Genomic DNA, 21,585 nt, shown 5'->3' on the forward strand with positions numbered 1-21,585 from the left:
TCTGTTTTAGACCATGTTTAGTCCAGGTTTAGTCCAGGTTTAGTTCTGTTTTAGTCCATGTTTAGACCATGTTTAGTTCTGTTTTAATCCAGGTTTTACCTCCAGCCAGCTGCAGACCTCCTCTCCTTTCATGGCCCTGATCTTGGTCTCGTCGTGGAACTCGTCCATGTTACAGTCCATCAGGTTCATCAGGGACTTCACCAGGTTTGTGTCTGAGGTTGGAGACAGCTCCTAAAATATGAAAATAAACTTTTATCTTTAGTAACAGAACTTAAATACCAACAAAAATCATCACATAGTTCGAGTGGAAATAACATGAACTGCCTTTTTGTGTCTGCAGTAAATGTGTGGACTGATACTTCTGCAGTGTCATGCTGGGGGTGTTCTACATGTATGTGTAAGGTGGAATGTTCATGTGTGTTACCATGGTGATACAAAGCACACATTAGCAAACACTGACAAAAAGGTTTTAAGCGAGACTGAAAACTCAAGAAAAAAACACAATGGACATAAACAGCACATTTTCCAGAGGCTGTGATGAATAATGTTCCTGTGTTTCATTGTCAACAAAAAGGTTAGTTATGTTAGAGTGACTGTTAGCTAATGTTGACTAGCTTGTACTTTTATGTGTAAGAGGTTTAACGGTATAAAATATCTCCCCTGTTGTTATTACAGTTAAGTCAGATCTTTTATGTCAGACAGAGCAGTGCCAACAGTTAGCATCACACCTCCAACGAATGTTGATGACATCAGCTGCAAAGTATCTATGTATTTCTGTAGAACATGTGTATGTTTGCAGTACATTTGGGTATTTATGCAGTAAATGTGTGTATGTGTTGCAATAAATGTGTGTATTTATGCAGTACGTGTGGACTCTGTGCTGTACATGTGGGTGATAGTAGTGGGTGATGGGTGTGTACTCTGTGCAGTAGTGGGTGACAGTAGTGGGTGACAGTCGTGGGTGACAGTCGTGGGTGATAGTAGTGGGTGATAGTAGTGGGTGATAGTAGTGGGTGGTGGGCGTGTACTCTGTGCAGTAGTGGGTGACAGTAGTGGGTGACAGTAGAGGGTGACAGTAGAGGGTGACAGTAGAGGGTGATAGTCGTGGGTGACAGTAGTGGGTGACAGTAGTGGGTGACAGTAGTGGGTGATAGTCGTGGGTGATAGTCGTGGGTGAAAGTCGTGGGTGATAGTCGTGGGTGATAGTCGTGGGTGACAGTAGTGGGTGATAGTAGTGGGTGATAGTAGTGGGTGACAGTAGTGGGTGACAGTCGTGGGTGATAGTCGTGGGTGAAAGTCGTGGGTGAAAGTCGTGGGTGACAGTAGTGGGTGACAGTAGTGGGTGACAGTAGTGGTGACAGTAGTGGGTGATAGTAGTGGGTGGTTGGCGTGTACTCTGTGCAGTAGTGGGTGACAGTAGTGGGTGACAGTAGTGGGTGATAGTAGTGGGTGGTTGGCGTGTACTCTGTGCAGTAGTGGGTGACAGTAGTGGGTGACAGTAGTGGGTGATAGTAGTGGGTGGTTGGCGTGTACCCTGGTGGCCTTGCGGACGAGCTCGAGGCAGGTGGGCACGGTGCGGTCGAACAGGTCGGTGATCACGGTTTTATGCTCTGAGCTGACAGCAGGGGGCAGCGTGTTGAGCCAGGACAGCATCAGAGGCCTCCACCCGAGCTGGTGAGGCTCCATGTAGATCATCCCACAGCGAGACACCTGACAAACACACACTCATGTCAGCGTGCACAGATTTAAACCAGATGCCCATCCTGACACAACGTCCTGTATTTGTCCAGGTTTGGGTCTGACTTTTGCGCTGATGAGAGGGAAAGTAGCCTCACTTGTGTCTGTGTGGAGAGGAGTGACTGAAGAATACAAAATAAAGAGCTCAGGGCGTGTTGGAAGGTGCCAGTGGCTCAGGAGGTACAGTGCTCATCTTTTAACTGGAAGGTTAAAAGTTCAAATCCTGCTCTAAGCACTTCGGACTTTTCATTGGCTTTGGTTCCATGCACACTCAAAGTCTGATTGGAGCTAAAAAATCATTCAAATGAAACATAACAAAATAATCAGATTTCTTTCTGATCACAGTCCCTCTGATTACTCACATACAACAGTGCAGTCTGTGAGGCATTTATGTCATTTTAAACGTCTAGAAATAAGATACTAATCAGATTTTTGTGAGCGTGTCACTGCAGCCTCTGTATTATTGGGCAGGGCGATGCTCTCTTTGCCTGTGTGAATATAAAAGTGCGATGTGGGTAACTGGGTGGTCAAAGGAGCAGAACGACAGCCACTTCTCTGTCAGTCTGTCCCGGTTACACCTGTTGCCATAATCACTACTAGTACCGTATATCTACTTACAATTATTTTGGGGGTCAATACTTATGATGGGGAACTTTTTTTTCTGTGCTACTATAGGATTTGAGTTGTAAAGGTTGCATAATGGATGGATGGTTCATTATAGATGCAAATGGATAACTTTCATTCTGTTGGTTATTTACTGCAGCTCATATTTTTTATGATATTGATTAATTTTTATTTGATTATATTTTTATTTGGTAATTGATTTTAGACGTGCACCTTTCCACAGCGTTAGTGTCGTCCACGGTGATGATGGTGAACTAGTGGATAGTTGGGCACCATGATGGACAATGAATTGAAATTTGATCTAAACACTGAAAGTGTCATCAAACGAGGGCAGCAAAGAATGTATCTGTTGAGAAAACCAAACTCTTTTAATGTAAACAAAATGATTCTCAACAATTTTTATTGTTCTTTTATCGAAAGTCTGCTTACTTTTTCTTTTATTTGCTTGTTTCAATCCTTGTCTGTGAAGGATAAAAACAAACTGCAGAACATTGTTAATCCTCTCGGGCTCAAATTAAATTTTAGTAATAGGAAAAAATCTGATATTTGGGGAAAATTATCATATGGGGTAGTAATATACAATCCTGACTTTTTTTTTGAGAGAGACCTTCACATCCAGTGTGTTCTGGGATGTTGCAGATTTGGATTTGTGGTAAATTAACACTGAAGACTGAAAATGATATGAACACTAACTTTATGTGTAAACCACTGTTCATAACGATGAAAACATAAAGCTCAGTGTAACAACTTTACAGTCGCAGAACAACATCACTTTTTCGTGTGGTACTCCAAGAAACAATTTTTATCCTTTGTAAACAACATAAGTACTTTGCACTTCTGGCAGGCCGTTTGTGTGTAGTTATTCTTACACAGTCTACATTGTCCACATTTTTTCAGCATGGATGGGAAAAAAGAGCTCATAAAATATGGATGGTAAGTAGGTAATTGGCATTTAGCTGTTGCAAATCTGCAACGCCTGCCTGGAGAGGGTTAAAACCTGCTCAAAAATCACAGTGGTCAAACTGAGGAAGCTGCACCCTTTGTGGGAGGAGCGAGTGCTGAGCAAAGCCAAGTGTCTCGTGGCTCAGCCCCTCCATCCTCTGGCTCCTGATTTTATCCTGATGCCTTCAGGGCGTCGGTTTTATGCTCCGGTACGAAAGACCAACCGATTCTCAAATTCTTCTGTGCCCTCTGCTATTAAATTGCTAAATTGTAAGGGTACAGTTTTCTGAATATTGTGCACTGTAATTTGTAGATTATTATTGAGTTCCACTTGTGGACTGTAATGGACTGACACAGTGTGTGTTTGTGTTTGTGTGTGAGAAGTGAGAACTGCTCTGAGATGCTGCTAATGAATTGCCCTATGGGATCAATAAAGTTTTCTGAATCTGAATCTTATCTGTGGCATAAACTAGTTTCAATACTTTTTCTCACCTATATCTTGTTCACCAATACCTACACCTCATACACCAGCACCTAGTCCCAGGGCAGCTGTGGCACAAAGCCACTGTCCACATAATGAAGAGGCTTTGAACAAAAGACTAAGGCTTTACTATCCCTGTTATTACAAAGGTGTCCATGCCCTGTTTGTCATTCGTTCCATCTAAAGGCGTCTCATGTATGTTCAGTGTGAGTGTCTGACCGTCGCTGGAGAGGCCACCTCCAGGTCCATGGGCTCAAAGATCAGGCTCATCTGAGGAGACATCTGGATGATCTCTCCGCTCATCAGACACAGTTTCTTGTTGTCGTCCAAAACCGTGTTCATGTTCTCGATCCACACGGCGTCCACCGGCCCGTCAAAGATCAGCCACTTCCTGTCCGGACTCTGGAGACAGAAACACACCAGATGAGTATGTTGTCAGCATAACAGTCACAGTGTCTTAGCTTTATTCTCATTTAGAACAGATTCAAATCTACAGTAGTCCTTGGTCTTGTTTTATGCTCATGTTGAGACTCTATACACTTTTGGTTTGTCCTGGGCACATTCGGGGTCTGGTCTGGTTTAATCCTGGTGAAGTTCCAGGTTTAACTCTAGTCCAGGGTTGATGTTCTCTAGGCTTTGTCCTGGGGTAGTCCTTGATTTAGACTTAGATTAAGGTTTAGATCTGGTTGAGTCCTGGTCTCTTCCATGTTCTAACCCTGGTTTATATTTGGTTTGGTATTGGCGCAGTCTTCTTAGTTGTTGTTTTGGTAGTAGTCAGGTTTTGGATGTTTTTATGTTATGTTATGTGTCCTTACTGAGCGAGCATCTGCACTAGGGCTGAGTATCATTAAGAAGTTGTCGATATGATACATACTTAAATACACAGGCCTCGATACGATATGTTTTTCGATACAGTGCACTTTCAATTCAATATGATTCTAAACGATGTATTTCTAATCAACTCAATACAGTTCAGTGAAAAAAAGGTAAAATCATGGCTGTGATACTAAGGCCCCGTCCACACTAGTACGTATTCAAGTGGTTTTCTTTGTGGTGTGCAGTGTTTGTTCACACTAATCCGACTGAAAACGGCTCCAGATCTGGTGCCTCCAGCTCCCACGAATTCATTTGAGTACAGTTCTGATCTGGCACTGTGTGGACGCCTGAAAACGCTGATATGTTGATGTGAGTCTATGCGCCGCAAAGTAAATCAACGCCAAAACACTAAGAGGCTAGAATATATGTTCATTCATATAAACGGTCTATGAGTATGACCTGCAGACGTATAATCTCTGAAAAGTTTCACATGAACCATCTCCAACATGACAGAAACACAGAACAGACTCACCATCAGCAGAACACCCCTCTGTCACAGAAAGAACACTCATATTCCACGGAGTCGTGTCCTTTAGTCTGATAGAAGCTGAACTGCATCAACGCACAAGAGCGAGCTATTTTTTGAGCACTTAGTTTATGCAAATGAGCCATGCGATTTTAAGTTTTGTTTCTGTAAAACGTAAACAAATGTGCTCAAAGCTGTGTGGATAGGGAAGACATGCGGACACAGAAACGACGTGTCTGGAAACACATCGTTTCTGATACGGTGATTCATTTCAGTGTAAACGTAACCTAAAAGTCCACTAAGACCATTAAGTCTGTGCAAAGTTAATATGACAAATAGTGCTGTCAAGAAATAAAAAAATTGAGAGATGAATTAATTATGGTCTGTAATTAATTGATCTAATTAATCTCTTTTTTAATCTCACCTAAAAATTGCTGAGAAAAGCCTCAACTTGAACTCATGATTACATTATTGTGGCAGATCAAAAGACTGATATAGAACAAAAAAGGTGACTTTATAAAGTCATTTATTGTTTAACAAACTTTAACAAATGCAGTAATTTACATTCCGCTGTGTCCTTTCGTCAACCTCCAAATAATTAGAAAATACAAATAAAATAAAACATCAGGTTAGAGCCCTGCACCCTTGGGACCCGACGCAAAACACTGCGGTGCAGGACACATTTTGAGAGGTCATTGTGGTGCGGGTGGAAGTGGGACTGCACGCCGCGGGAGCGGGACTGCACGAAGCGGGAGCGGGCAGGTGGGATGATAAACTACAGTCCCACAAACTAAATATGAGTTTAAAGTAAAATATACAAATGATTAATGTTTGCCTATCATACATCATTTGTGTTGGATATTTTATTTTATTAATTTTTTTATTACATTTTTGGTATTTTAAAAACATTTTAAGCAGCCTAAATTTGTGGATGTGGTCTAACCTTGCACACATTTTAGACAATTTCTTTCTGCTTCTCCATGTTTGATAGAGCTAGTGAAAATGTCACACACAACTGTAGCTTTTACACAAAATAATTTAGTAAAATATACCTAAAATTACGCTTGGTGATATGTTGATACAGCAGCCCTTGATATCGATACTGTATCATCAAATTAAACGATACAATATATCAATATTTCAATGTTTTTGCACACCTCTGATTTGCATAGACTCTTATTTGGCCTAGAACAGGCATGTCCAAACTATGGCCCGGGGGCCAAATGCGGCCCTCAGACTATTTTTTCTTGGCCCTCAGGCTTCCAGGTGAATTGGCCCAAATTACCTTGCGTCAATTAAAAAAATATTTTTTTACTGCAAGTTTTTTTGAAAATCTACCTTGATATGATAATATTTAATATTTAGGATCTTTTATTTTATATTTTAAGGATTTTAGCATGATTAAAGACTGATGGCTCATTCTAACGTGTTAAACATGCACACATTTCAATTATTTCCTGTACTGAGCACCAGTCTACGGCCCTCGATCGGCCCTCTGCTTCGTCTGTGTTTAGATATGAGGCCCTTGATGAAAAAAGTTTGGACACCCCTGGCCTAGAAGAAAGCCTACTCTGGAAATGTTCTTCCTTTGGCTATAATATTCCACAATATGGCATAAAACAGATCTCACCTCCACAAAGTTACATGCTGTACCTTTACATGTTAAGGTCATGTCTCTTCAACAGTTCTTACATTCTAAGCATCGATTGTGTAAATGGACATAGGTAATCCACTAGTCACCATGTTCCAAATAGGAAGTGAGCATGGGGGCACTTCCAGCTCCATCGACTCTGACTCCAGTTCCAGTTCATAAATTGCAGTACCTCTCTCTGTAACTGCAGCTAAGCCTCGTCACGTTGCTCTTAAAATGTTCGTATTAACGCACTCTACATGATTTATTTTGTTATTTTGTCCATAAATAAATTCCTATTTTCACTAGGGATGGGCAAGACATGACAACATAAAGAGCTGCACTAAACCTCCACACGCACGATCTTTGAAAACATCTTGACACACAGAACTGACTCACCTTCAGCATCAACCTCCCTCTGTCACAGAACACTCATTCCAATATGGCTGCGTTCAGACTGCAGCCTGAAGTGACCCAAATCCGATTTTTTGGCCCCTATGTGACCTGTATCTGATCTTTTAATGACAGACTGAACGACACAGATCAGATTTTTTTCAAATGCGACACAGGCCACTTGGATATGTGCTCCTAAAACTGATACATATCTGATCTTTTGACATGTGACTTCACGGCCAAAGCACATTCATTCGACCTACACACATTATCAACAAGACACAGACGTCACTATTCTGCGCTGAAGTAGACAAAAATTGTTAATGAACTCTGTGTCACTGAAGTGAAGCACATCACCACTCACCACTCTTGGCTCCGTCTCCACATCCACACGTTCCTTTTAACAGACGTCGCTGCCACTGCTCCACAAAACACCACAGCCAAAAACCTCGTCCTTCTCCTTCTCAATCTCCTCCTTAAAACAAGTAAGTTGTTCATGTTCTGGCTCCGGTACGAGAGGAACTTTAAAATCTCCAGGTGCTCGATGCTGCGTCCACAGATCACGCTCGCTGTGGTTGACATCGTTGTGTCTCCAGTGCACATGTGGGACATTGTCGGGCCGTTTAATGTTCACACTGGAGTCACATACAAGTCACATTTAATTGGAAACGTGAACGACCTCGCAAAAACATCGGATTTCACAAAAAAATCGGAATTGAGCTTTAAGCCCTGCAGTCTGAACATAGCCTATGTCGTGTCCTTTAGTCCAACAGAAGCTGAACCACATTAGTGCACAAGAACGTTTGGTTTTTTTTCACTTAATTCATACATTTATAAGTTTTGTTTCTGTAAGACTTGCGCAAAGTTGCATTAAACACATAATCTCAAATGGGCTGATGTGGCTCTAGAGCACAGGTGTCAAACATAAGGCCCGGGGGCCAGATCCGGCCCTCCAAGACCTTTAATCTGGCTCTTGGCTGATTTTCTACTAAAATATTTTAATTATATTTTCTATTAAAATATTATTAATTTTCTGTGGTGTTTATCACAGCAGCGTCTCCAGTGTCTCTGTACGTGGCCCCTCCCACCAGAGCAGCACAAATGAAGACTTGTCTCTTTCCAAACGCTCTTAAAGGACGATCGTTTTGACTGTTGACCGTGACCCCCTCATCAGAAAAATGTCCAACATGAGAAAAGTGGAGCCGAGTGCAGGATTTTCCAAGAAAAATTGACTTATTCCTGTTTACATACAAGTTCATGTTAAAACATTGTGTTGAAATTGCATTTTTCTTAAAGTTTCAGGTTGTTCATAATATTATAATATTTTGTAAAAGAAAGAGTTCATCAATTAAAAAAGATTTCTGTAATAGATTTGTGTTTCTCTGCACAAATATTTGAGGTTTATATGCCATGAGTTTTCTGATCCGGCCCCTTTGGGATTAAAGTAAAGTTGGATACGGCCCCTGGACCAAAATGAGTTTGACACCCCTGCTCTAGAGTGTTTATGATTTATGTTGTAAAGTTGAGTTTATTTATGCAGATTAGTAATAATAATAATAATACTGATGATACTTATTATATAAAAACATTAATAATTAATCAAGAGATTTATCGTTAATTCTCCTGACAATCGATTAATAAAATTTCATTGAATGCCCATCCTTAATTCTTACATGAAACTGGCTCCAAATTTGCCGCTGTAGCTGCTCACATTTGACTGAAGCTGAGCGCTGTGGGTGACGTCACATTCCCTTAGTCCACTTCTTTATACAGTTTACGCTTCTAACTGGATTCTACACAAAACTGGCCCAAGCACAATCCTTTTTACCCATTTCTCAACTACATAATTCCTCCAGACTTTAGGATTGTGGCGTTACAGCAGAGCGTGTGTAGTGCTCGTCTCATCCACTGACAGCAGTTTAGAATGAGCCCTAATGTAATTTATATGAACACGGATCCAAGATGGAGTCGGGACAGAAACATGGCGTCTTTTATAATTACTTGTTGGTTATGACGAGTACAAGACGCCTCTTCACATCGCCACAGCTCAAAATGACATGTTCATTTGGAAGCTCAGACAAATGGGTTTATTACACAGACGATTATAGGCCCACATCTGAATGAATGGAGAGCTTTGTTTACTGTCAGAGCATGTTTATACACAAACACAATTAAAGACACTGGCAGTTCAATTGGAGTCAACTTGTAACAGGGAGAATGAAAGAGCACGCAATTACTCATAGGCTGAATGTGCTATGAGAAAACACTTTTTGTGTGTGAAGCAATGCAAAACCAAGCTGTACAATAATTAGTCACTAAACAAAGTAAACAAGGCAAGAGTGTGTTCAGTATGTGAAGTGCTAATGACTCTGACATTAGCAACTGCATTACTGAGGTTATAAGAGAAGAAAAAGTGTGCACCTGAATTGGCAATACACTTTTAGAATTAAGTCTGAAAAGTTGATCGTTTTAGTTCTTGGTTGGACACAGGCAGCAGATGTGACAAACGTACAGCTGCACTACTGTGGCGAGGAGAAAATTCAGTTTGTCGACTGGACAAAAGTTAGTTTGGTTGAAGATGTTTCGCAGCTCATCCAAGCTGCTTCTTCAGTTCTGGTCAGACGCTGGTGGACACTTCCTTATATCTGCAGGGAGGAGCTAACTACACTGAAACTAACACAAACACTTGTTTACAGTTTCTGTTTGTTAGTTGGGCCTGTTGACCTGTACAGAGTGTGGGGTCTAATTAGTAGAACAATTGATGGTCATAATGGAGCTTCCACACCTCTGGACCTGACATGGATACACCTGTTGTTCTCTTGTTTGTTTTGAATTAAGTTTGAGGATGGAGTTGTAAATAGGAGACAGATGGTGTCTGAGTCTCCATTTCTGTTTAGAGAAGGATTCTCTTTCTTCACAAAAATGGCTTCTTTCACTTCCCTCTCAAACCAGTTCTTTTCTCTGGCTAAAATCTGTAGCTCACTGTCCTCAAATGAGTGGCCTGTGGCTTTTAAGTGGAGATGTACAGCAGACTGAGGTCCACTGCTGCTCTCTCGTCTGTGTTGGTTCATCCTCTTGTGAAGTAGCTGTTTAGTTTCTCCAATGTAGCGTTCACTGCAGTCTTCACTACATCTATCTCCTATTTACAACTCCATTCTCAATCCTAAAACAAAACAAACAAGAGAACAACAGGTGTATCCATGTCAGGTCCAGAGGTGTGGAAGCTCCATTATGGCCATGAATTGTTCTACTAATTAAACCCCACACTCTGTACAGGTCAACAGGCCCAACTAACAAACAGAAACTGTAAACAAGTGTGTGTGTGGTAGTTTCAGTGTAGTTAGCTCCTCCCTGCAGATATAAGGAAGTGTCCACCAGCATCTGCCCAGAACTGAAGAAGCAGCTTGGATGAGCTGCGAAACATCTTCAACCAAACTCACTTTTGTCCAGTCGACAAACTGAATTTTCTCCTTGCCATGGATTCTACTTGGACGACTGAGGGATTCTTCACACAAGGTACACTACTGGTCATAAGTTTTAGAACACCCAAATTTTCCAGTTATTTATTGCAATTCAAGTCGTGCAAGTCCAGTGAAGAGCTTGAAATGATACAAAGGTAAGAACTGAACAGACAGAGGTTAATAAAAAAAGAGAAAAGATACAAAACACAAGTCCAAGCTCCGCCAAAACGACCTCAGGAAAAAAAGAACAAGATGGTAAAACTTGAAAACCTGGAGTGTCCAGCAGCACAGTGTCCAGACTTAAACCCCATGGAGCTGGTTTGGGATGAACTGGACAGAAGAGTGAAGCAACCTACAAGTGCCACACATTTATGGAAACTTCTGCAACAGACTTGGGAAGAACTTTCTGAACAATATTTGATTTCTCTTGTAAAAAGGACGAGCCACGAGTGTGTTCAGCTGTTCTATGTCAAAAATGAAAACGTTCATCAATCAAAAGTTTAGAATAAATTTTGGTCAACAGTTAACAGTAAAAAAATGGAAAAAGTGCGGTGATCTAAAACTTTTGACCAGTAGTGTATGTTACCTATTAATAATAATGTAAACAAGAGCCCAAACCTGTTTAAATGACACAACAGTTATGCTTTGACAAATAAACGTAATTTATAACAACTTACTTCTTGTATTCTATTATTTCTTTCTATTTTTTTCCAACTTTTCTTCACAAACTGCCACTTAACTGATGTAAAAAACTATGATAAATATTGAACAGAGTTACTATCCACCAAGCCAATTCAGAATTAGAACAATATTTTACTGCGATTGTCATTATTCAAACAATATAATAATACAGAATCAAATAAAAAAATTTCTGCATATTTGGGTCTGACCAGTATTTCTTAAGTCTCCTGTGTTATTTTTTCTTTTTTCCTCGTAAGCCTCCGTGTTTGTTTTGACACAAACAGACCGTGCATTTCCACAACTGGTTAATGCACCTGTCAGTCACGCCCACTGGAAACCGGGGAGACAGGGAACAGTCTTTGTACGGCTCTGTAAGTGAGTGGATTTAGCTGGTCACAAAGGCAGTAACAGCACTAGTAATGGCAGTGTCATCAGCAGTAGAGAAGGATTAGTATGATTTGTGGACTTTGGTGAGTTGTAATAATTGCGGAGGATGCCTGAGATCTGAAGCCCATGCGAATGCACCATATCTGTCATTTTTAAAGTAAAAATTCTCCCACAAATGACCTACTATATTTGGCCCAGACGTCCAGTGATAATACTACTGCAAATCTGCATCTCAGTGTTTGTTGTTGTCATTGTGCCTTTCCTATCGCTTTCTTTTCTTTTTGCGTTCTTTTCTCTTTCAATTTAAGTCAATGACAGTAAAATATAGAAAATTATGCTTATAGTAATAAAGTAATAGTAGTAGTAATTATAGTTGTAGAAACAGCAGTTGTAATAGTAGTAATCATAGTAGTTAAAGCATTAGTTGTAGTCATAGTAGTAGGAGCAGTAGTAGTATTAGTTGTAGTATCAGTGATCATAATAGTAGTAGTTGTAGTAACCTGGTGTCAGGTGTAACCATAGACCATATATATGATTGGACAGAGCTATTGGGATCTTGTGGCTCCTCTCTGTACCTGCTGCTGTGAGCCTCCTCAAAGATATTTGTATTAATCCGCTCTATATGATCCAGAATTTTTCATTTTACTATTTTGTCCCTAAATCAAAATATGGATGTAAATAACGAACCAATCACACACCTTCATTCCCCGAGGTCACTCCTGCTGGCGTTAGCAACAAATTTGATTGACAGCTAGTGCATTTCGTTGCTAAATAAGTCCCCTTCCTGCTTTCCTGTCCCTTCCACCGTCAGGGAGGGGTCACCCCGTTTTGACAGGTTTGAATGACATTTACATTTATTCAGTGACAGCGCAACTTTTCCACGATTTGAACAAGTGGATCAAGGCATTTCATAAAACTATCAATGGACCCCAGCCATTTGTTCCATTAAACTGTGTTGGCTGATTGTTCGTCAAGGAGAGCATCTTACAACTTGAACTTGTTAGACGACGATGTTTTCCGGTTGTTGTACTTTTAAGTTGTTCTATTGGTCTTAAACTATAGCAATAGAGGTTCATGGCTTGTTCAGCATTTAATTGCTAATAGACCTTCAAAGACCCCAATGTCCAGTTTTTCTTATATATATTTTATATATCTATATATATCTGTATCTATATCTATCTATCTATCTATCTATCTATCTATATATATATATATATATATATATATAGGCACATTTAACCACCTGAATCATGATTGGCTCTTGTGGTTGCTATGACACTCGCAGTAGGATTTCCAAATATGGAGCTTGGCTTCAGATTCGCCCCTGTAACCGTTAGCAACGGGAGTTTCATTTGGGAGGAGCTGAAGGCTGTGGGTGACATCACAGTCTAAGTCCACTTGTTTATACAGTCTGTGTGTGTAAGGTGAGACTGTCCTGTGTCCTGTGGAGGTGCTTTCACAGCGGGAGCAGGGCTACAGGAAAGCTGCAGACACAATGTGTCCTAATAACACCATCACTATGAGATTCAGGTTATGGGCTGTATATGTGATCACCTTCATGCACGCCACTCAAATGCACTGGACGCACAGACGCAAGGACTGATTGGTCAGATTTCTCTCATAGACTTTGAGAGGAGCCGATGGGTGTTTCCAGATCACCTCAAGCAGCTCAATAAGAAACTAACAGATTAAGATATATTTTCTTATGATTTATGTTATTTATAGTCAACATTTATGTAATTTAGTGACTAATATTGCCAAATGATAAAAATGTGTATGTTTAATAATTTTACAAACTTGCATGATTGATATATGATTAATATGTTTGATATGATAGCCATAGTAGCACTAGTGTGTGTTTGCTGTTACCTGTGAGGAAGCGAAGCCTCTGTAGCTGATGGCCAGGATGCCGTCAGACCACTCATGAGACACGGGGTCAAACTGTCCGTACAGCTGCCCCATGGTGATGGACTTTGGGTTCAGGACCGATATCTGCACCGCATTCTCCTCCATCACGCCCTACACAAACACACAACACAAGCACAATACTACAACTAGCATCACATACTTTCAGTGACATCACGCCGGGGCACTTCTGCATGTATGTCTATGGAAGAATGTTCAGCAGTTACCATGGTGACACAATGCACACATTAGCAAACAGCCTGAAATGTTTTAAAATTGTCTGAAAACACAAGAAAAAATACAAAATGGATTTGAAGAGCACATTTTCAGGAGCCTGTGATCAGTGCGTGTGAGTGTAATTTTAAGAGTGAGAGATTAGTTTAACAGCACAAATCAGCTCTCCTGTTGTAGTTCCAGCTAAGTCACATTGTGTAAAAACAAAGCTCAGATTGAAGTCGAATTTGAGTAACAGAGCTTCAGACAGAGCTGTGCCTAGAGTTAGCTTCAGCCTCCTCCTCCAGAGAATGTTGCTGACATCAACTACAGTATCAGTGACTCGACACATTCACTTCTTGTATTACAACAAAAATGCATCTGAACAATATTCATTTGAGCTGCCCCCATCTGTATTAAATGACTGACCTATAGAATGTTGACAAACTACACCTGCTCGATTTCTACATCACTAATTACAAGGTTATAAAGAGGCTAAAAATATATAAATAAATAATAATAAATATAAACAAATATAAAAAATAATAAATTAGATTAAAATTACTCCTTATCAGAGCATTCTGAGCTTTGGAGATGTAGAAAGACTAATAATAAAGGGTTATTCAATTCTCTGTTCCACCTTGTGATGTTACGAAGTGGTAGTTTCCATGTTAACTGCTCCTTTTACCTTTAGCTCAGTAGAGACTGGCAATTCCAAGGCTGAAATTAAAAATTTGTGAATGAAACAAAACAAATCCAGGTATGTTTGGGTATTATAGGACCTTTAAGTAACCCTACCCGCCTTTAGTTTAGTACAGATTGTCAATTCCAGGGCTGAAATTATCCAAATGATTCAAGTAAAGGCGTATGATGTCTAAAAACGTAGCAGAGCACTTCCTGTATCACCACATGACATCATGAGGTGGAAGTGTTCTATTCAGTTTGAGAGAAGAACTCAGCCTAAATGTGCAAGGTTTGTGTGAATGAAACAAAACACAACTCCAGGCATGTTTGTGATGAGGAAACGACATTAGAACAGAGATGGCCCATTAACCAGAGCTAGAGGAGATATAGTGTGTATAAACCTGACATAAGTGTTCATGATCCAACCCAAAGCCTGCACCAGTTTCCCTCTAACGTGTGTACTGCTGTGTGTGGTGCTGGTGTGTGCTGTTGGTGTGTGCTGGTGTGTGTGTTGGTGTGTGCTGTTGGTGTGTGCTGTTGGTGTGTGCTGTTGGTGTGTGCTGTTGGTGTGTGTGCTGGTGTGTGCTGTTGGTGTGTGTGTTGGTGTGTGTGTTGGGTGTGTGCTGTTGGTGTGTGCTATTGTGTGTGCTGTTGCTGTGTGCTGTTGGTGTGTGCTGTTGGTGTGTGTGTGTGTGTGTGTGTGTGCTGTTGGTGTGTGTGCTGTTGGTGTGTGGTGTGTGGTGTGTGTGCTGTTGGTGTGTGCTGCTGGGTGTGTGCTGTTGGTGTGTGTGCTGGTGTGTGCTGGTGTGTGTGTTGGTGTGTGCTGTTGGTGTGTGCTGTTGGTGTGTGCTGTTGGTGTGTGTGTTGGTGTGTGCTGTTGGTGTGTGCTGTTGGTGTGTGTGCTGGTGTGTGCTGTTGGTGTGTGCTGCTGGTGTGTGCTGTTGGTGTGTGTGCTGGTGTGTGCTGGTGTGTGTGTGTGTGGTGTGTGTGCTGTTGTGGTGTGTGCTGTTGGTGTGTGCTGTTGGTGTGTGCTGTTGGTGTGTGCTGTTGTGTGTGTGCTGTGTGTGTGTGTGTGTGCTGTTGTGTGTGCTGTGGTGTGTGCTGTTGGTGTGTGCTGTTGGTGTGTGCTGTTGGTGGTGTGCTGTTGGTGTGTGCTGTTGGTGTGTGTGCTGTTGGTGTGTGCTGTTGGTGTGTGCTGTTGGTGTGTGCTGTTGGTGTGTGTGCTGTGTGGTGTGTGTGCTGTTGTGTGTGTGCTGTTGGTGTGTGTGTTTGGTGTGTGCTGTTGTGTGTGTGTGCTGGTGTGTGTGTTGGTGTGTGTGTTGTGTGTGTGCTGTTGGTGTGTGCTGTTGGTGTGTGTGCTGGTGTGTGCTGTGTGTGTGTGCTGGGTGTGTGCTGTTGGTGTGTGTGCTGGTTGTGTGCTGTTGGTGTTGCTGTGGTGTGTGTGCTGGTGTGTGCTGTTGGTGTGTGTGCTGGTGTGTGCTGGTGTGTGTGTGTTGGTGTGTGCTGTTGGTGTGTGCTGTTGGTGTGTGCTGCTGGTGTGTGCTGGTGTGTGCTGTTGTGTGTGTGTTGGTGTGTGCTGTTGGTGTGTGTTGTGTGTGTGTGTGTGTGTGTTGTGTGTGCTGTTGGTGTGTGTGTTGTGTGTGTGTGTGTGGTGTGTGTGTGTGTGCTGTTGGTGTGTGTGTGTGGTGTTGTGCTGTTGGTGTGTGTGTTGTGTGTGCTGTGGGTGTGTGTGTTGGTGTGTGCTGTTGGTGTGTGTGTTGGTGTGTGCTGTTGGTGTGTGCTGTTGGTGTGTGTGTTGGTGTGTGTGCTGTGGGTGTGTGTGGTGTGTGCTGTTGGTGTGTGTGTTGGTGTGTGCTGTTGGTGTGTGTGTGTGTGTGTGTGTTGGTGTGTGTGTTGGTGTGTGCTGTGTGTGTGTGTGTGTGTGTGTGTGGTGTGTGTGTGTGTGCTGTTGGTGTGTGTGGTTGGTGTGTGTGTTGGTGTGTGCTGTTGGTGTGGTAAATGGGAAATGGTCACATTTTTCTATAGCGCTTTTCCACCTTCAAGGCACTCAAAGCACTTTACAACAAGGAACCACTCACCCATTCACACACACATTCATACACCAGTGTACGCAGACTCTGGGGCAAGGCGGGTTAAGTGTCTTGCCCAAGGACACAACAGCAGCATTCATCTGTGTGAGCTGGAATCACACCAGCCAACCTGTGGGTCAGTAGATCTGACCGCTCATCCTGTGATGTTTTTATGTTGAGAGCTGGATTCGAACCGCCAACCTTCAGATCAGTGGGCAAAAATGCTCTACCAACTGCGCTACTGCCGCCCGTGTGCTGTTGGTGTGTGTGCTGGTGTGTGGTGGTGTGTGGTGGTGTGTGCTGGTGTGTGTGCTGGTGTGTGGTGTGTGGTGGTGTGTGTGCTGGTGTGTGGTGGTGTGTGTGGTGGTGTGTGTGCTGGTGTGTGGTGGTGTGTGTGCTGGTGTGTGCTGGTGTGTGCTGGTGTGTGTGCTGGTGTGTGTGGTGGTGTGTGTGCTGGTGTGTGCTGGTGTGTGCTGGTGTGTGTGCTGGTGTGTGTGTGGTGGTGTGTGGTGGTGTGTGTGGTGGTGTGTGGTGGTGTGTGTGGTGGTGTGTGTGCTGGTGTGTGTGTGTGTGTGTGCTGGTGTGTGGTGGTGTGTGTGCTGGTGTGTGTGTGTGTGTGTGTGTGGTGTGGTGGTGTGTGTGCTGGTGTGTGCTGGTGTGTGGTGGTGTGTGTGCTGGTGTGTGCTGGTGTGTGGTGGTGTGTGCTGTGTGTGCTGGTGTGTGCTGGTGTGTGTGCTGGTGTGTGTGCTGGTGTGTGCTGGTGTGTGTGGTGTGTGGTGGTGTGTGGTGGTGTGTGCTGGTGTGTGGTGTGTGGTGGTGTGTGCTGGTGTGTGGTGTGTGCTGGTGTGTGCTGGTGTGTGTGTGCTGGTGTGTGGTGTGTGGTGGTGTGTGGTGGTGTGTGGTGGTGTGTGGTGTGTGCTGGTGTGTGTGCTGGTGTGTGTGCTGGTGTGTGCTGGTGTGTGTGGTGTGTGGTGGTGTGTGTGCTGGTGTGTGGTGTGTGGTGGTGTGTGCTGGTGTGTGCTGGTGTGTGGTGTGGTGCTGGTGTGTGTGCTGGTGTGTGCTGGTGTGTGGTGTGTGGTGGTGTGTGTGCTGGTGTGTGGTGTGTGTGCTGGTGTGTGGTGGTGTGTGTGCTGGTGTGTGGCTGGTGTGTGCTGGTGTGTGGTGTGTGGTGGTGTGTGGTGTGTGCTGGTGTGTGTGCTGGTGTGTGTGCTGTGTGTGTGTGCTGGTGTGTGGTGTGTGGTGGTGTGTGGTGGTGTGTGTGCTGGTGTGTGGTGTGTGCTGGTGTGTGTGCTGGTGTGTGTGGTGTGTGTGGTGTGTGCTGGTGTGTGGTGTGTGGTGTGTGGTGGTGTGTGCTGGTGTGTGGTGTGTGCTTGGTGTGTGTGCTGGTGTGTGGTGTGTGTGGTGTGTGTGTGCTGGTGTGTGTGGTGTGTGGTGGTGGTGTGTGTGGTGTGTGTGCTGGTGTGTGGTGTGTGGTGGTGTGTGGTGGTGTGTGTGTGTGCTGGTGTGTGGTGTGTGGTGTGTGCTGGTGTGTGCTGGTGTGTGTGGTGTGTGGTGTGTGTGTGTGGTGTGGTGTGGTGTGTGTGCTGGTGTGTGGTGTGTGTGGTGTGTGTGTGGTGTGTGGTGTGTGGTGGTGTGTGGTGTGTGTGGTGTGTGTGTGCTGGTGTGTGGTGTGTGTGGTGGTGTGTGGTGTGTGGTGTGTGGTGTGTGCTGGTGTGTGGTGTGTGTGTGTGTGTGGTGTGTGTGTGTGTGTGTGTGTGTGTTGTGGTGTGGTGTGTGTGTGGTGGTGTGTGGTGGTGTGTGTGCTGGTGTGTGCTGGTGTGTGGTGTGTGGTGGTGTGTGTGTGTGTGTGGTGGTGTGGTGTGGTGTGTGTGGTGTGTGGTGTGTGTGGTGTGTGTGTGCTGGTGTGTGTGGTGTGTGGTGTGTGTGGTGTGTGGTGGTGTGGTGTGTGTGGGTGTGTGTGTGGTGTGTGTGCTGGTGTGTGCTGGTGTGTGGTGTGTGGTGTGTGTGGTGTGTGTGTGCTGGTGTGTGGTCTGTGGTGTGTGTGGTGTGTGGTGGTGTGTGTGCTGGTGTGTGGTGTGTGTGTGTGTGTGGTGTGTGGTGGTGTGTGTGCTGGTGTGTGGTGCTGGTGTGTGTGGTGTGTGCTGGTGTGTGTGTGGTGTGTGGTGGTGTGTGCTGTGTGTGGTGGTGGTGTGTGGTGGTGGTGTGTGCTGGTGTGTGGTGTGTGGTGGTGTGTGTGGTGTGTGTGGTGGTGTGTGGTGTGTGTGTGTGTGTGTGTGTGGTGTGTGTGTGGTGTGTGGTGTGTGTGCTGGTGTGTGCTGGTGTGTGCTGGTGTGTGTGTGTGTGGTGGTGTGGTGGTGTGTGGTGTGTGCTGGTGTGTGGTGTGTGGTGTGTGTGTGTGCTGGTGTGTGGTGTGTGGTGTGTGGTGTGGTGGTGTGTGGTGTGTGTGTGTGTGGGTGTGTGCTGTGTGTGTGTGTGTGGTGTGTGTGGCTGTGTGTGGTCTGGTGTGTGGTGTGTGTGTGGTGTGTGGTGTGTGTGTGTGGTGGTGTGTGGTGGTGTGTGTGCTGGTGTGTGGTGGTGTGTGTGTGTGTGTGTGTGCTGGTGTGTGGTGTGTGCTGGTGTGTGGTGTGTGGTGGTGTGTGTGCTGGTGTGTGGTGTGTGTGTGTGTGTGTGTGTGGTGTGTGTGTGTGCTGGTGTGTGTGTGGGTGGTGTGTGTGGTGGTGTGTGTGTGGTGTGTGTGGTGTGTGTGTGGTGTGTGTGGTGTGTGCTGGTGTGTGTGTGGTGTGGGTGTGTGGTGTGTGCTGGTGTGTGGTGTGTGGTGCTGGTGTGTGGTGGTGTGTGTGGTGGTGTGTGGTGGTGTGTGCTGGTGTGTGGTGGTGTGTGTGGTGGTGTGTGTGGTGTGTGGTGTGTGTGGTGTGTGGTGTGTGCTGGTGTGTGGTGTGTGGTGGTGTGTGTGCTGGTGTGTGGTGTGTGGTGTGTGGTGTGTGTGTGTGGTGTGTGTGCTGGTGTGTGGTGGTGTGTGTGGTGGTGTGTGCTGGTGTGTGGTGTGTGCTGGTGTGTGTGGTGTGTGTGGTGTGTGTGGTGTGTGCTGGTGTGTGGTGTGTGTGGTGTGGTGGTGTGTGTGTGTGTGTGTGTGCTGGTGTGTGGTGTGTGTGTGTGTGTGTGTGTGTGTGTGTGTGGTGTGGTGTGTGTGTGTGGTGTGTGTGGTGTGTGTGCTGGTGTGTGGTGTGTGTGTGTGGTGTGTGGTGTGTGTGGTGGTGTGTGTGTGGTGTGTGTGTGGTGTGTGTGCTGGTGTGTGGTGGTGTGTGGTGTGTGTGGTGGTGTGTGTGCTGGTGTGTGGTGGTGTGTGTGCTGGTGTGTGCTGGTGTGTGCTGGTGTGTGGTTGTGGTGTTGGTTGCAGCATCAGCACATACAGACCCTGGACTTGTTGGTAACACGTGTGGACGGAGCCACAGAGCCCAGTGAACAGGCCCCCCATTCAAACAGACATTGAGACGCACCGACTGTGTGTGTGTGTGTGTGTGTGTGTGTGTGTGCGTGTGTGCGTGTGTGCGTGTGTGCGTGTGTGTGCAAAAGACGATGAGTGAACGCCACAAACACAAATGACTTTGATAAATGTGTTATTTTCTCCACCGGACCTTCAGCTCTCAGCCCCCCATCCATGTACATAATACTGACTCATACTGATCGATACACACAGGGGGAGAGGAGGAGAGGAGGAGAGGAGGAGAGGAGGAGAGGAGGAGAGAGGGGAAAGGAGGAGAGTGGAGAAGAATGGAGAGGGAAGAGAGGGGAGAGAGGAGGGGAGGAGGAGGAGACAGGAGGAGATGAGAGTTGAAGAGGGAGGAGGAGTGGGGAGAGAGAGGGGGAGAGTATAGGATGAGAGGGGAGAGAGAGAAAGAAGAGAGGGGAGAGAGAAGGGAACGAGTAAAAGAAGAGAGAAAGGGGAGAGGGAGAGAGAAAGAGGAGAGGGGAGAGAGAAGGGAGAGAGTAAAAGAAGAGAGAAAGAGCAGAGGGGAGAGGAGGGAGAGAGAAAGAGGAGAGGGGAGAGAGAGAGAGAGAGAGAGAGAAGGGAAGAGGGGAGAAGAGGGAGAGAGAAAGAGAAGAGGGGAGAGAAAAGGGAGAGAGAAAGAGAAGAAGGGAGAGGGGAGAAAGTGAATATGAGCGTAGTGAAGTGACAGGCGATGGATGAGTTTACCAGCGAGTGAAAATGAGGTGAAGGATGGGCACTGGAGTTTTACAGACAGGATCCAAAACAGAGGCACAAATCTATAAAACACATTTAAGATCGAATGAACAAAGTGATGATGATAGATCTGTAGCTCACAACATGAGCCGTGTTTCTCCAATAAGAAATGCACGACAACATCACAGCCATTTACTGTGGGACAAACCACAGCTCGTTCCTCAACCCTCAATCTCCATCCAAATGTACAACTCAAATAGCTACCAATGAAAAGATGCTTCTAGAAATGACTAAGTCCATTCTCCCACTGTATTTCTCCAACCACAACACCACATCTGCACATTAACTAGAGCTTATTTACTTGCCAAAATCTCAGTCTAACACAGGAGGACGGGAGGGCATCTGACACACTGGGGGTATAGGGAGCTGGGAGGGCATCTGGCACAAACCTTGCTGCTGACTTGGTTGAGCGCGTCGGCTAACACTCTGTATGCGCTGGTCTTGCCTCCGAAGGGCTCTCCCACCAACATGAAGCCGTGGCGCACGATCATCATCTCGTAGATCTGCAGGATCTTCTCGGAGAAGAAGGGCGTCATCTGCAGGTTCATGAGTTTGCAGTTCTCCTCGATGGCCTCCAGCAGAGTCCTGTAGTCTCGCTTAGGCAGCTGCACCCCGGGGAAAAGGTCCGAGGTGATGGCCTGTGAGGAAGGAGAGCTCAGAGGTCAGGGATCAGGGCTGAGGAGGGAGAGGGGCATCATTCCACAATCTGAGTCACAGTCCAATTTATGTTAAATTTGGATCTGCACATGGCAACACACACGGACAAAATGACACATAATATGCCATCTATCTA

General features: G+C 44.7%; 1 protein-coding gene across 1 annotated transcript in view; it reads right to left on the reverse strand.

Annotated features, from left to right (window-relative positions):
* The window catches only part of dnah7 (dynein, axonemal, heavy chain 7), a 187,205-nt gene that overhangs the window by 128,974 nt on the left and 36,646 nt on the right, over positions 1-21,585 (reverse strand). Inside the window, 5 exon segments of the mRNA XM_055162193.1 lie at positions 100-231; positions 1,534-1,710; positions 4,004-4,186; positions 13,548-13,697; positions 21,182-21,430. Of these exon segments, the coding sequence (XP_055018168.1) occupies positions 100-231; positions 1,534-1,710; positions 4,004-4,186; positions 13,548-13,697; positions 21,182-21,430 (891 nt within the window).

The sequence above is a fragment of the Boleophthalmus pectinirostris genome, unplaced genomic scaffold, assembly GCF_026225935.1.
Source record: "Boleophthalmus pectinirostris isolate CB_2022bp ecotype Guang Dong unplaced genomic scaffold, ASM2622593v1 HiC_scaffold_1, whole genome shotgun sequence".
Taxonomy (NCBI): Eukaryota; Metazoa; Chordata; class Actinopteri; order Gobiiformes; family Gobiidae; genus Boleophthalmus; species Boleophthalmus pectinirostris.